The sequence below is a fragment of the Garra rufa genome, chromosome 15, assembly GCF_049309525.1.
Source record: "Garra rufa chromosome 15, GarRuf1.0, whole genome shotgun sequence".
Classification (NCBI taxonomy): domain Eukaryota; kingdom Metazoa; phylum Chordata; class Actinopteri; order Cypriniformes; family Cyprinidae; genus Garra; species Garra rufa.
The window spans coordinates 6,989,951-7,004,164 of NC_133375.1; the positions used below are offsets into that span (position 1 = coordinate 6,989,951).

The following is a 14,214-nucleotide window of genomic DNA, read 5'->3' on the forward strand; positions in this document are numbered from 1 at the left end:
TCAACCTTGCATAAATAATATTTTTTTCAAATAAGACACATAACAATTAAAAAGTGTTAAAATAACCATTACTTTACTTAAAGCATGATGCCTTTATTACATAAATCAGTGTGATGAAATCCAGACAACAATTGTTAATGAATGATTTCTAAAATTCAATTTAAACAGAAACCTGGAAGAGTTCAGATCTAGGCTTGATTTAGATGATAGAAAGAGTATTTTACTGTAATAACATGGATGATCATTTTTCACTTGAAAAACAGTTACATGTGTTTTTGAGCAGAGGAAAAGGTGCGTACTTTTTATTTTTGGTGAATTGAGGTTATGACTAACAAATTATACACCTAACAAGTCGCAGGCATAATCGTCATGCACAACTTTACATTACATTTAAAACAAAATAATATATATATAAAAAAAAAAAACAATCAAGGTTACAACAAAAGTGCATATGCGTAAAAAATACTTCAAATCTCTGAATCCGTAATCGCTCAACAGCGGGAACCTTCATGTTCAGAACGTCCCGCTGTGTCATGCATCCTTAAACAAACTGTTTATTTAAAGCCAATCTGTTGACCAACATCACCTGAGGAATTAACTGTATCTCATATACACTATCTATTCGCCTTGGTTTAAAAGAAAAACTTTTTTTTACTTTCTCTAACAGGCAGGACTTAAACATTGTCTTTTAGGTAAAAGAAATAAGGCATAAATGATCAATAAAGCACACAAACATGAGTTAAACATAAAGCACATGTAACAGTAGTACAATACAGCAGGCACAAGAAGACCTGAAATTCATTTTGAAATACGAATGTGTGAAAATAAATGTCAGGCAGGTGCTTCCTGTGGAAACACTTGAGAATAGATGTCCTTTATTTATCTTACTGTGGTTTTTGGGTTTGTTACCTGAAGCCAGTTATAATAATACTGAATGCTAATACAAAAATTACTTCACACTTTGCATAATTTGCCATTTGACCGGATATGAGAACCAGAGTTGGAATATAAAACCTGCCTGTGTCATAATTTATGATATTTAATGATTTAATGAAATCATTATGTCCAGACAGAATTTCTTTTTTGTTTCTAATCAGAATTAGATATTTTTTCACATTACATTGAGAATTAAGCTTCATTTTCTTCATGCAAAACATTTAGTTTCATTTCGCACAGACAGCAGAGCAGATGCTTTTAATTGTGAATTTAAAGTCACATGGGTTTCGATCTAAATTATTCTAAAATTATTAATAATTTCATTGTCAGTAATGCGTATTAAAACCATAAGTCCAAATTAATGGTATTTAAAGTTGGTATGAAATGGAAATCTATTTATTTTTCTAAATGCATGTTATAGATTGTATCGTTGACCATTCACCTGTGCATACGTTTAGTTTTTAAATAGTTTTTGACCTCGCATTGTTTAATCAAAATGTCAAAAGTGAACCTACCAGTGAGACTCTCACAGGTGACGTTTGCAGGATTTCTCCAATAATTTAGTGCTTTTTCTAACTAAACTTTCTACAAACACCACATCTCAAAAAACAATCAAAACCCATGTATTGAATCAAATTCCCACCCTACATTTGCCTTTTCATTATTTTATTACACAATGGTGTACGACAGCATTTTAGTGCCACGTTAAAAAAAAAAAAAAAAAAATCAAATCACAAGCATAAAGTCAAAATGTTTCAAGACTATAGTCAAAATCATGAGAATAATGTCAAAGTGTTTTGAGAATAAAGTTGAAATTTTCTAGAATAAAGTTAAAACATTTTGAGAATAAAGTCAAAATGACGAGAAATAATCTGTAACAATTACAAGATTAAATTTATTATTGTTTTGAGAGTATATTCTAGCTTATTGTGCGTGCAAATGGCCCGAACTGGGAGCACCACGAGATATTCCAAAGACTCAGCTTTCGAAATCTGTCATTTCATAGCGAAATACAAACAAGTCTATTGCAATTATGTGTTTTTCACGCTCTTTAATGTTGCGTGACAGAATGCTGTATTCTCCTCAATCAGTCATCTTTCTGATTACACCAAGACATTCGTTTCATTAACCTTTTTTTTATTCCTTCTGATGTTCCTTCTTGTTTATATTGTGCTATAAACAAAATAAAAGAGAAAAAAAAAACATTTATAATTTGTATTTTGCGATAAAACTGACAGAACTTGAAAGCTGAGCTGTTATATTAAAAGCAAGAAAGCACAAAATTATTGTGCTTACTTGGTGCTGGCGCGCTACAAATAATGAATGGAAGACGTTCAATATTATTTCCAGTCATTTACTGTATTTTACCGTGAATAAATGAGCTTGTGAATAGTCACTTGTATTCCTCGGAAAAGACAACAATATATCTTATGTTAACAAGTTGGAGTCCACTTCAACCTTTACAATGTTTTATTGTTGTTTTTAATTAAACATGTACGGAATAAAATATGGCATTTTTGCAGAGGAGGTGGTGGAATTTTCGCAAAGAAAAACCTTATAATTTAATTAAATGAATGTCTCATTGTAATCGAAAAGCCACATTAAAAAGTGTGAAAAAAACACTATTGCAAGACACACAGTTTTTATTTCGCTAACAGATTTTGAAAGCTGGTACTTTTTTTATATTTTAAAAGTACCAAAAGCACAAAGGTTATTTCTTTTATTGGGGGGCTGGTGCACTACAGCCTAGTGAATGCAATCAAAGATGTGAAATATTATTTCCAAGCCTGCGAGTATGATTTCTGCTAATAATCCCACATATACTCAAATAAATTCTGGTGGCCCGGCAACTTTTCCTATTGCTTCCAATCCGGGCCATTTGTATGCACAGGCTACACTCTCAAAATATTATAGCTGTAATTGCTACGATTTAATTCTCGAAACTCTTTGACTTAACTCTCGAAACACTACAATGGTGTAACAGTTCTAATGCCATGGCAAAGGTTCGAGCAAAGCATGCTAGACAAGATTTATTTTTAGAAGAGAATAATTTACCGTATATTACGCTGCTGCCACACATATCTAATATAAACATGTGATTTCTTTCCCAGCAGATTACCATCACAGACATAACCTACTGTTTTGGTTACGCCTGTGTGTTTTTAACATAAACGTATGTGTATTTTTACAGTTTAAGCACAATAAGACATGAAAGAGAACTTAGTTTAGTACTCACATGCCTTGTGACAACTGATTTCTGTGCGTGTCTTTCGGATATGTGTGCTCAGAAAACCTTATATCAGAAGTTATAATATGGTTAAAACGCATGATTTTAGCACGACAAACATAGTAAGCAAAACCAAACAGATGTTCTTTTGGCAGAGTATCTGAGTTTGGGCTGTAAAGGCACAGCTCTGTTCTGGAAAGGGGGGCGGGGAGCAGCAGCTCATTTGCATTTAAAGAGCCATGCACGAAAATGGCGTCTTTCTGCTTCCACTCAAAATAGGCATTTTCAGAATGATATAATAAATGATCTGTGGGGTATTTTGAGCTGAAACTTCACAAACAAATTCTGGGGACATCTGAGACTTATATAACATATTGTAAAAAAAAAAGGCATAATAGGTGTCCTTTAAATACTAGGTTATGTTTCTTTATTAACTAAACAAACAATAAATACATTTCTCTGGATTCAGTGCATCTTGAACATACTTTTTGTTGGATCTGGCAGACAAAGCTTTCCATTTCAGGATGGTTCAGCCTATTCTTTAATTGACTGAAAAGTTGGCTTGGTTAAAGGTGCCATAGAATGCATTTATACAATATTTTAAATTGTTCTCTGATATCTACATAGAAGGTATATGGCATAGGAAAGGGCAAAAAATCTCCAGAAACGGTTTTACAGGTCCATTTACAACCCTAGGATTTGTCCCTAGAATGAAATGCTCTGTTATTGGCTTATTTGGAACGTTCATGAATATTAATGAGCTCTGTTCTGATTGGCTGTTTCACAGAGCTGCTCATCTCTATAGCTGGCACATTGACAAAAATACATATTTAATTAGGAGCTCCAGCCGCTTTTAATATGCGGTTTGTTGAATCTGCCGTTTTGAATCGCCGACATTTTACTCTCGTTACTGTGATCGCATGTGCTCTGTGTAAAGTTATAATGCAGAGGGAGTGCTTACTTACCACACAAGTTCAGCTACTTGTCAGTGATGCTCAGGATCTGTAAATCATTCGCCATCATCAGCGCAGTCATCTCTCTGTTTATGTGGTAAGTGAAATCCTATGTAATGCAATGTAACATGCTAGCATTAAGCTAACCGTGTCCCTTCAGTGGCTCGCCTTATTTTACTGATGTACTGATGTTACTGATGATTGGCCGATGCAAATGTTGGAGGCGTAACTATTAACGATCCCGGTGCTATTGCGTAATAGTCGGTGTTATGTTGGACCTATTTTTCGGTGTCTTTTGCAAACACTAGATTTATATAAGGAGGAGGAAACGATGGTGTTTGAGACTTATGGTATGTCATGTCCATGTACTGAACTGATATTATTTAACTATGCCAAGTTAAACACAGTTTTCCATTCTATGGCACCTTTAACACTCTTGGAAGCTTTTTATAAATTCCATCCCATTAAAGCTCTGTTGCCAAAGCCATACACTAATGGATGTTTAGGTTTGTTGCTTCTTGTAGATTTATTATTTTGAGCATCCTGCCATGATTATTGAGTTTGTAAGATGAGAAGATTCAGGTTACAAAACAGCTCAAACGTATTTGCTCCATTACAGTTTGCACGGTCTGGCCATTTTCAAAAACACACTAAGTCAGTCAGCAGATGAACCCTAAACCATCTTAATCATTACAGGCTTCCATAAGTCAACCTATAAACAAGTCAACTGCCACAATTTTTGTTAAAAATATTCAATGGACAACAAAGCATGTCAGTAACCCATACAAACTGCATCTCCAAACCATTCAACCGCATTAGAAACTTGAATAGAGGAAGAGGACGTTTAGATTGGCATTGGGTTCATCCAGGCACATCCTGTTGCAGTGGCCACGTCTCACTGCCTGGCACATTTCACACGCTATATACATCCAAACAACAAAACAAGTAGTATGTACTGGACTCACATACTCAATTGCAGCAGTATCACTCAAAAACAGCACTTGACTGGAGGATGAGAGAGATAGAGGGAGAATTCAGGAGTTAAAAGCCTATTTTTCCCCTTGTCATGGCATAGCCCAGTTTGGCTTCATTGTTGATGAAGGACATGATGCCCAGGTAAGTCTCGATCAGGAGCGGCCGCTCCAGTATCAGCACGCCATTGGCCCGTCCTGGGATGGGGAAGTCTTTATGGGCTTTTTTCACAGCCTGGACGAGCTGCGTCTTGAAATTCTCAAGCTGAAATTGAGAACAGAATGATTTATTTGTCTTCCTGTGAAGAGCTCACTGAACAATTTTAGTCATGATTTTGGCATCTGAGTTGACAGATGGTATCTAGATATGGATACATTTTTTTATTTTATTTTAAAATTGATCATTGTAGGAATTAGTCTTATCACAATACTGGAAATTCTCCCAATATGCAAGGAATAATTGACGACGGGCCATTGAATTCTTAGAAAATAACGCACACCCGAAGTGGTGATACGGCCATGACACGAAGCAGGTGTGCATTATTTTCGAAGAATTCAACAGACCGAAGTCAATTATTCTGCTAATACTACGGTCACGATCAGATGATTTATTTCAAGACATTCATCCGGTGTTTGTGCTTAAAACGCAATTGTGAGTAGGGTTAATTTTTTACGCAGCTCATCCAATGCCTTCGTTGCTAATTCCAAAACTTAATTTTAGACCTAGTAACGACACTTGATCCGTTGATAGCAAACTAATAATGAAGTTTAGACAGGCAGACAGACTGTTGTTGACTGTATTTATTAGTTTGGCCAGTGTCATTGTGGTATTTTGTTATTCTGCAGTTTTGGACTCTAAGGCCCTTTGAAATAACTGAAATCGTGTGGCGAAGTGATATAGACTTGTAATGCGGTTAAGTGCTGCCTAGAACTATGTTCTCCGTGCGTTTCCCTGAAAATAATGCACACCATTAGAGCGTTCGTCAGCCAATCAGATTCAAGCATTCAACGGCCCTGTAGTACAATGGAACTTTAATATACTACTTTTAAATATATACATATTTGCTACCATTTTTTCAAAAATATACCATATTAAGAGCATACATTTTGAACAGTATAGGTAGTTCATTTAATTTTGACCCAATTCAAAGTATTTTCTTACCAACTAATATTTCTCAGGCCTGATAGCTCTCTGGGTGATATATATATATATATATATATATATATATATATATATATATATATATATATACAGTGCTGCTTGAAAATTTGTGAATTCTTCTGAATTTTCTATATTTCTGCATAAATATGACCCAAAAGATTATCGGATTTTCACACAAGTTCACACAGAGAAACCAATCAAGCAAATGAGACAAAAATATATTTATTAATTCTGGGAAATTATCCAATATTACATGTCTGTGACTGTGAGTGGCTAAAGTATGCAAATCTTTGCTTTAAGTAAGTTTTTTTCTAAATGTTTTTTGCAACTGCTGATGAGTCCTGCACTACGAACTGTAGGATTAAAAAAACTTACAGCACATGCAATAGTGCAAATACATTTTGTTGATATATGAAATCTGTCAAGCAAGTCATTCTGAGATGCAACAAACAACAGATTATGCTTGTGTGCACATTAATTCATTCGTTATTGATTCATTTTGTATTCATAGAAAACTCACATTAATAATGCATTAACTCAATGTAAAATGTTAGCCAAGATAGCAGTTTTCAGTTTCATCTGTTGTCGCTAGGCAGGTTTATGTAAAAAGTAAAAAGATTTCAAAATTTTGACATTTCTTAAAAACATGCGCTTCCTTCTGAAACATGCAGTGCAACAGGCTGTGACCCTGGACCACAAAACCAGTCATTAGGGCACTTTTTTTTTTTTATTGAATTGTATACATCATCTAAAAGCTGACATTTGGCTGAGATACAACCATTTGAAAAGCGGGAATCTGAGGGTGCAAAAAAATCTAAATATTGAGAAAATTGCCTTCAAAGTTGTCCGAATGAAGTTCTTTAGCAAAACTAAGTTTTGATACATTTATGGTTGGAAATGTACAAAATACCTCCATGGATCATGATCTTTACTTAATATCCTAATGATTTTTGGCATAAAAGAAAAATCTATAATTTTGACCAATACAATGTATTGTTGGCCATTGCTACAAATACACCTGTGCTACTTATGTGTGGTCCAGTGTCACATATTGCTGTGTGTCAGAGAAGAGAGAATGTTTATGCAGCTGGTGCTCGTGTATCCATACTGCGGAAGATAAGTATTGAAAATGGAAAAATCTATATTAACTGGGCACTAGTAGAAAGCACATTTACCTGGCAGAGGGAGGCCACCTTTTCATCCGCGTGTGCCATGGGGTGTTCGGTGAAGGTGGCGTAGGGTATGTCAGTGGACCAGGGGTTCCAGCGATTTATGAATGTAGGTCTTGGTCGCTTATCCCACTGGACACGCATACCAGTTCCCTCTCTCCTTCACACACACCAAACACACACAGTATAATGCTACCTAAACCCCATTTTGATTTTTGAATTTACAATGCTGTTCAAAAATTTGGGATCAGTTAGATTTTTTGTGTTTTTATAAGTAGTCTTTATTTGATTATTTGACAGAAAAACAGTAATATTGTAGCCTGGAAAAATCCAGACCCTAATCTATTAAGATTAAGGGTCTGGGATCGAGCAATGAAAACTGCCTAACTCGAGGGGCGGCACCAAGCATGCATTTGAAACTCTAACTGCACGCAATTGGATAATGCCACGACCAATCACAACAATACACGCTTAGCTACCAGCAGAGCTAAATGATGTTTCATTAACAAAGTTCGGGAGAAGCGCGTCAGATGCTTAGCGTATACATCACAAGTCAATCAGCGCCATAGGTTTAAATACGGCTGACTCACCTCAATTCACTCGATGGTTTATCAGTAACCCTCCACCACCCCATCTTATCACTCCGAGTTCTCGCTACTCCTATTGGGGGGTAATGTACTCTGGGTTCGGGCCACTCCCGAGCTCGGAGCCCTTCACCGGACAGCACGCCAAACATGCACTACTATTCTCCGGCTAATTATATGTAAGCGTGAACTCGTGAACTGATAGATTAAACTCTTGCCGTATCCAGTCGGCAAAACAGCAAAAACGTCCTTCTTGCAAAGGAACGATTCGAGTTTTCGGTTTTCTGTTCCTCTTTTATATGGAAAGCCAAGTCTAACTCGTTCATTGTAGCGGCCAAAGCCGTTTCAAACAACTTGTTGTTCATCTGTAGCGACAGCGATCTTTCAAAGTTTACTACATGATTCGGACGTCGCAGTGCTGTCATCATCAGCTTAGCTCGCCTCTGGCCCGCCTACATCAGATACACCGATTTGATTGGTTCCCACAATTGCTAACGTATTGCAGTAACCTGCATCATTGCTCAATGCCAGAATGTCTTGCAGAGACAATTCAAATTGTGCTCTCGCGAGACCTCTGGATTTCCAGGGTAGTAATATTGTGCAATATTATAGCAATTTAAAATAGTGGTTTTCTATTTTAATATACTTTAGAATTTATTCATTTGATGCAAAACTGAATTTTCAAATCATGTCACATGATCCTTCAGATATCAATCTAATATGCTGATTTAGCATCAATGTTGGAAACATTTGTGCTGCTTAATACTGTTTATTTTTGGTACCTTTGATACTTTTGTTACCCTGGAAATCCAGAGGTCTCGTGAGAGCACAATTTGAATTGTCTCTGCAAGACAAATTTGGAATCGAGCAATGATGCACGCTACTTCATTAAGTAAGCAGTTCTGGGAACCAATCAAATCGGTGTATCTGATGTAGGCGGGCCAGAGGCGAGCTAAACTGATGACGACAGTGCTGCGACGTCCGGAATCATTAACACTGAAAGATGGCTACAGATAAACACCAGTTGTTTGAAACGGCTTTGGCCGCTAAAATGAACGAGTTAGACTTGGCTTTTCGTATAAAAGAGGAACAGAAAACCGCGCTCGAATCGTTCCTTTGCAAGAAAGACGTTTTTACTGTTTTGCCGACTGGATACGGCAAGCGTTTAATCTATCAGTTAGTGTGTATCACCGTGTATTGTTGTGATTGATGGTGCCGTTAACCAATTGCGTGGAGTGAGAGTTTCAAATGCACGCTTGGTGCCGCCCCTCGAGTTCGGCCCTTTTCATTGCTCGATGGATTTTTTCCAGGCTAAATTTTGTAGGATTCTTTTATAAATAAACTTTTAAAAAGAACAGCATTCATTTAAAATATAAATCTTTTGTAACAACATACACTACTGTTCAAAGTTTGGGGTCAGTAAAATTTTTCTTTGTTTCTTTAAAAGAAATTAATACTTTTACTCACTAAATCATGTGTTAAATTCATAAAAAGTGACAGTAAAGACTTCATTAAATTTTGAATAAATGGTGTTCTTTTCAACTTTTCATATTTCAAAGAATCCTGAAAAAATATCGTAAGTTCCAACAACCTTGATAATAAATCAGCATATTAAAATGATTTCTGAAGAATTGTGTGACAGTGAAGACTGAAGTAATGGCTGATGAAAATTCAGCGCTGTGTCACAGAAATAAATTATATTTTAAAGTATATTAAAATAGAAAAGTGTTGTTTTAAATTGCAATAATATTTTATAGTATTGCTTTTTTCTGTGTTTTTGATCAAATAAATGAAACTTTTGAATGGCGGTGTATATATAAAGCATTTATTATATAATGCATCAATTAACATGTTTGGGTAATTAACAACGTGTGGAAAAAACTATTAGACATTTGTCATACAATGACGTATAATGCAATGTCACATCAACAGAATTGTATTTTGTGCTTGTGAATGAAGTGTCTTACTTGTTGAGTGATTTTGGGGGAAACTCAAACTCGCCGACTGAGATCGTGTCCACAGCGTTCAGGGAAATCCTGATGACCTGCTGACACTGGAGGTTTATGAAGTCATATTTGCACACCAACAAAGACCTGCAACAAACCAGCAGCTCATTTAGGACCAATTTCCTGAAACTAATGCGTTAAACGTCCATTCCAAGGAAAACTTACTTTCTTACCTCTCAGTTATAAGTACCAGTCTTTCTTTTTCGTTGTTCCAGTGATCAATTCTGTGGTAAAATATAAAGACGATATGAAAAATGCATATAATATGTTTTATAATTTTATAAATAATCATAACAACAGTTACAATGCACTATAATACTTACCTTTTTGTGCTTATAACTTTGATGAGTACAATGCATTATAACACCATGAAGTCTGCATTTATAATCCTTCATACAGGTATTATTAATGTATTATAGTGCACATGTAATGCCTCAAACACAATTATGATTTGTTGTATCATCTAATTAATAATCATGAAAATAGTTACATTGCATATAATACTTACCATAATAACACCAGATGAAGCCTGCATTTACAATGCATTATAAGGGCATTCTTAATGTATTGCAATGCATAATAAGAACATACATATTTAAGAACAGCCTTATAATGCATTGTAAATGCAATGTTCATCTGGTGTTATAATGGTAAGTATTATATGCAATGTAACTATTTTTATGATCATTAATTAGATGATACAACAAATCATAATTGTGTTTATGAGGCATTACATGTGCACTATAATACATTAATAATACCCATGTGAAGGTTGTGCAGCCAATAAAACTGCAAAAATGCATGCAATAAAACTATAAATGATAGTTTGCTAAGAAAGGTCAGAAACAGACTTACTCTGCTAGCAGCCACACGCTAAGAACCTCTCCGTCCTCTGAAGGCAAGGCCACCGTGCGAATATCATTGACCGCCTGCTCTATCGTTCCTGGCTGAGACCAACACAAAAACAGCAATTATTTCAGAGGATTGAAACTACTTCAATGGAAGAAAAAATATATAAAAATATTTTTTTAAGAAAATACAACTCATGCCAACTTAAACAGCTTATAAAGTCATTATAGAGCAGTGGTACTCAATCTTTTTGACCCCAAGGCCTCCATTTTCCTCAAATATATTCAGAGGCCCAAAGGGTGCTGTGTCCAGATGTTTGAAATTTATAGGATAAAAATATGTTTTACTTACAATTTCTGACTGATAAAATATTTGGGCATAACTAGATTGTTAGTTATATTGAAAAAAAAAATATGTACAACTTTCCATTAAGTTACAAGACTTTATTTTTAATAAACCTTTATAAATAAGATCCCTCATATATTAAGGCTTTCCAAGACATTGGGAATCTTGGTTCTTTAAAGGAAAAAAAAAAAAGGTTGTTCAGAGGTAAACTAAAATTAAAAATGTTCTGATTTTAGTTGTTTTAGTTGCTTTTTCTGCTTCTTTTGACTTACTTTGAATATTTGTAAGTCATCTTGAGGCCTCCTTTAGTGCAGAAATCATAATGCATTAAAATATCCAATATATTCAAATGGTAATTGTAAAATTGTGACATTTTTAAACCACTACCACGCATCTTGAAACAACACATACACAAAAAACTAACAATCCATATTTACATTTAATTTATACATTTAGCAGACATTTTTATACATAGCGACTTACAAATAAGGAACATCACTAACTAGAATACAAGTTAAAGGGGGTAATTATAGGGAATAATTATATCTGAATTATGACATTTACCTTGTCAAAATTCTAAAAATAATAAATTAATACAAATATACCATACCACAAAACTTGTCTCTAACCTTACCCATACCTCACCTCATGAGCAGCAAAAGTGTTTTGCAATACTATTTAAATTACAATACATTTTTGACATAAATGTTTATCTGGCAAAAATGTAAACATTTTCACTGAAATGTTTCAATTTGTTTGAAATAATAATCATTGCACACAATTTACAGTATTTAAAGTACAAACTGCATTAGTATTTCACTCTGAACATAACCTAAGAAACAGTATTTGCCTTTTTTAATTGGTCTTCATAATTACAGTTAATTTCATTATTATTGTTGTAAGGGTACTACATCTATTGCTTTCTGACTGCACATCACTCCAGCTAAAAAGAGACCTCTATTTATAAAGGGCACAAATCAATGGCTGTGTTACAAAACCTGGCGAGCCCCCTACAAAGAAAGCATTTTCGCAAAACACAGGCGTCTTCTGAGTCGGTAAAGCATTGTAGGCATTCATTTGATCCGTTCTTGCGTGTCATTCAATTTTATTTTTATGAACGCCATCAACGTGCATATGACGCTCATCCATGCTGTCTATATAGGCAGCTTCCTAGGTTTTGACAAACAGCCTTATCTAGTGAACACACTAAAAAATAAACCATATTTACACATATTACAACCTTGATTTCCGAGTCCGGGTGTGTTGTAGCAAACACTGGGTTACCTACTCACCCTAAAGACGAAATAATCTTTGACTTTGGCTCGCATGGTTGGGTTGTGGACATGGAAAGGCGTGAGGGTCTGTAGCGGGGTGCAGCAGGCCACTGAAGCTCCAGCTCGGGCCAGCCCATCATCACAGTCCCCCGGGTGTAAGACAGCCGCGCCCGGGCTATCAGGGTCTAACGTTACGCTGTCATTCAGCTGCAGCATTTCACTAAAGCGTCGAGGACAAGTCGTAAATATCTGTTAAAAGTGACTGCGCTCAGTTCCAGCAGCGCTGTGTTGCGCAGGGGAACACCCACCTGCTCCACTCTACAGACGATTTAAAGGGACCCGTTCTGTTTACGAGTTACCAGCTGCATTCGGATTTTTAAAGGAACAGTTCAGGCAAAAAAAAAAATAATTCTCTTTGGGACAAACGGAAACAGTAAAGGATTAGTTCACTTTCATAACAAAATGTACAGATAATGTACTCACCCCCTTGTCATCCAAGATGTTCATGTCTTTCTTTCTTCAGTCGCAAAGAAAGTATGTTTTTGGAGGAAAACATTTCTGGATTCCTCTCTATACAATGGATATGTATGGCGGCCCGAAGTTTGAACTTCCGAAATGCAGTTTAAATGCAGCTTCAAAAGGCTCTAAACGATATAAAGTATATAAATTGACAATTTATATACTTTTTAACCTCAAATGCTTGTCTTGTCTCGTCTGTGTGATCCGGGTCAATACAGTTAGGGTATGTCGAAAAACTCCCATCTCATTTTCTTCCTCAACTTCAAAACCGTCCTACATTGCTGCAAATGTACCGACACAGTGTTTACAAAGTGAACATACAAAGAAGCTCAAACGCCCTTTACAAAAAAAGGTAAAGCAGCATTGTAAGACGATTTTGACATTGAAGACATAAATGAGATGGGAGTTTTTCGACGTACCCTAACTGCATTGAGCCGGATTATACTGACTACACATGCGCATTGCAGAGACGAGACAAGACGAGCATTTGAGGTTAAAAAGTATATAAATTGTCAATTTGTTTAGAAAACAGCCGATCGTTTCGCTAGATAAGGCCCTTCTTCCTTGGCTGAGATCATTTAGAGCCCTTTGAAGCATTTAGAGCCCTTCCTCCAAAAACATACTTTCTTTACAACTGAGGAAAGAAAGACATGAACATCTTGGATGACAAAGGGGTGAGTACATTATCTGTACATTGTTGTTATGAAAGTGAACTAATCCTTTAAAGGGGACATTATACACACACTTTCAACCAATCTTATGTTAATCTTGAGTACCTATATAGTAGTCCTGCATCCTTCATATCTCCAAAAAGTCTTTAGTTTTATCATATTTACAAAAGAAAGATACAGCTTTATAATTCTCTCCGAAAACAGCCGAACTCCTGGAGGCTCTGTGGACGGAGCTAAAGATTGACCAGAATTTGCGTGCCGTTTGACCAGAACATTTGATGCCGTTTCACTTACCATCTGCAGTTCTGAATCATGACCGGGATTTTTTTTTATAGCTGGGACCGCTGCATCTTTCAGTTTCAAACAATGTGCAAATCTAGCGTCAAACTGGGCCTTGTTTATAAAACATTCGGTTTAAAACGGTCAAAGCCCTCAGTGGGCCCTATCTCTCCACCCACCCCCTACTTGTACTTTTCTAAAACAGAAAAGTACATTAAAATAAATAAATACATAAATAAATAATTACCCACAGGAATTGTCAACTAAAT

The 14,214-nt window shown here is 35.7% G+C and overlaps 1 protein-coding gene across 1 annotated transcript; it reads right to left on the minus strand.

Annotated features, from left to right (window-relative positions):
- Window positions 1–51: 51 nt before the first annotated feature.
- tprg1l (tumor protein p63 regulated 1-like) lies at window positions 52–12,783 on the minus strand. The gene is made up of 6 exons (XM_073819649.1): window positions 12,495–12,783; window positions 10,864–10,955; window positions 10,182–10,232; window positions 9,970–10,095; window positions 7,425–7,578; window positions 52–5,352 (listed from the first exon to the last, which is right to left on the minus strand). Exons 1-6 carry the CDS (start codon window positions 12,690–12,692, stop codon window positions 5,158–5,160), a joined length of 816 nt encoding a protein of 271 aa, XP_073675750.1. The 5' UTR covers window positions 12,693–12,783; the 3' UTR covers window positions 52–5,157.
- Window positions 12,784–14,214: the final 1,431 nt, after the last annotated feature.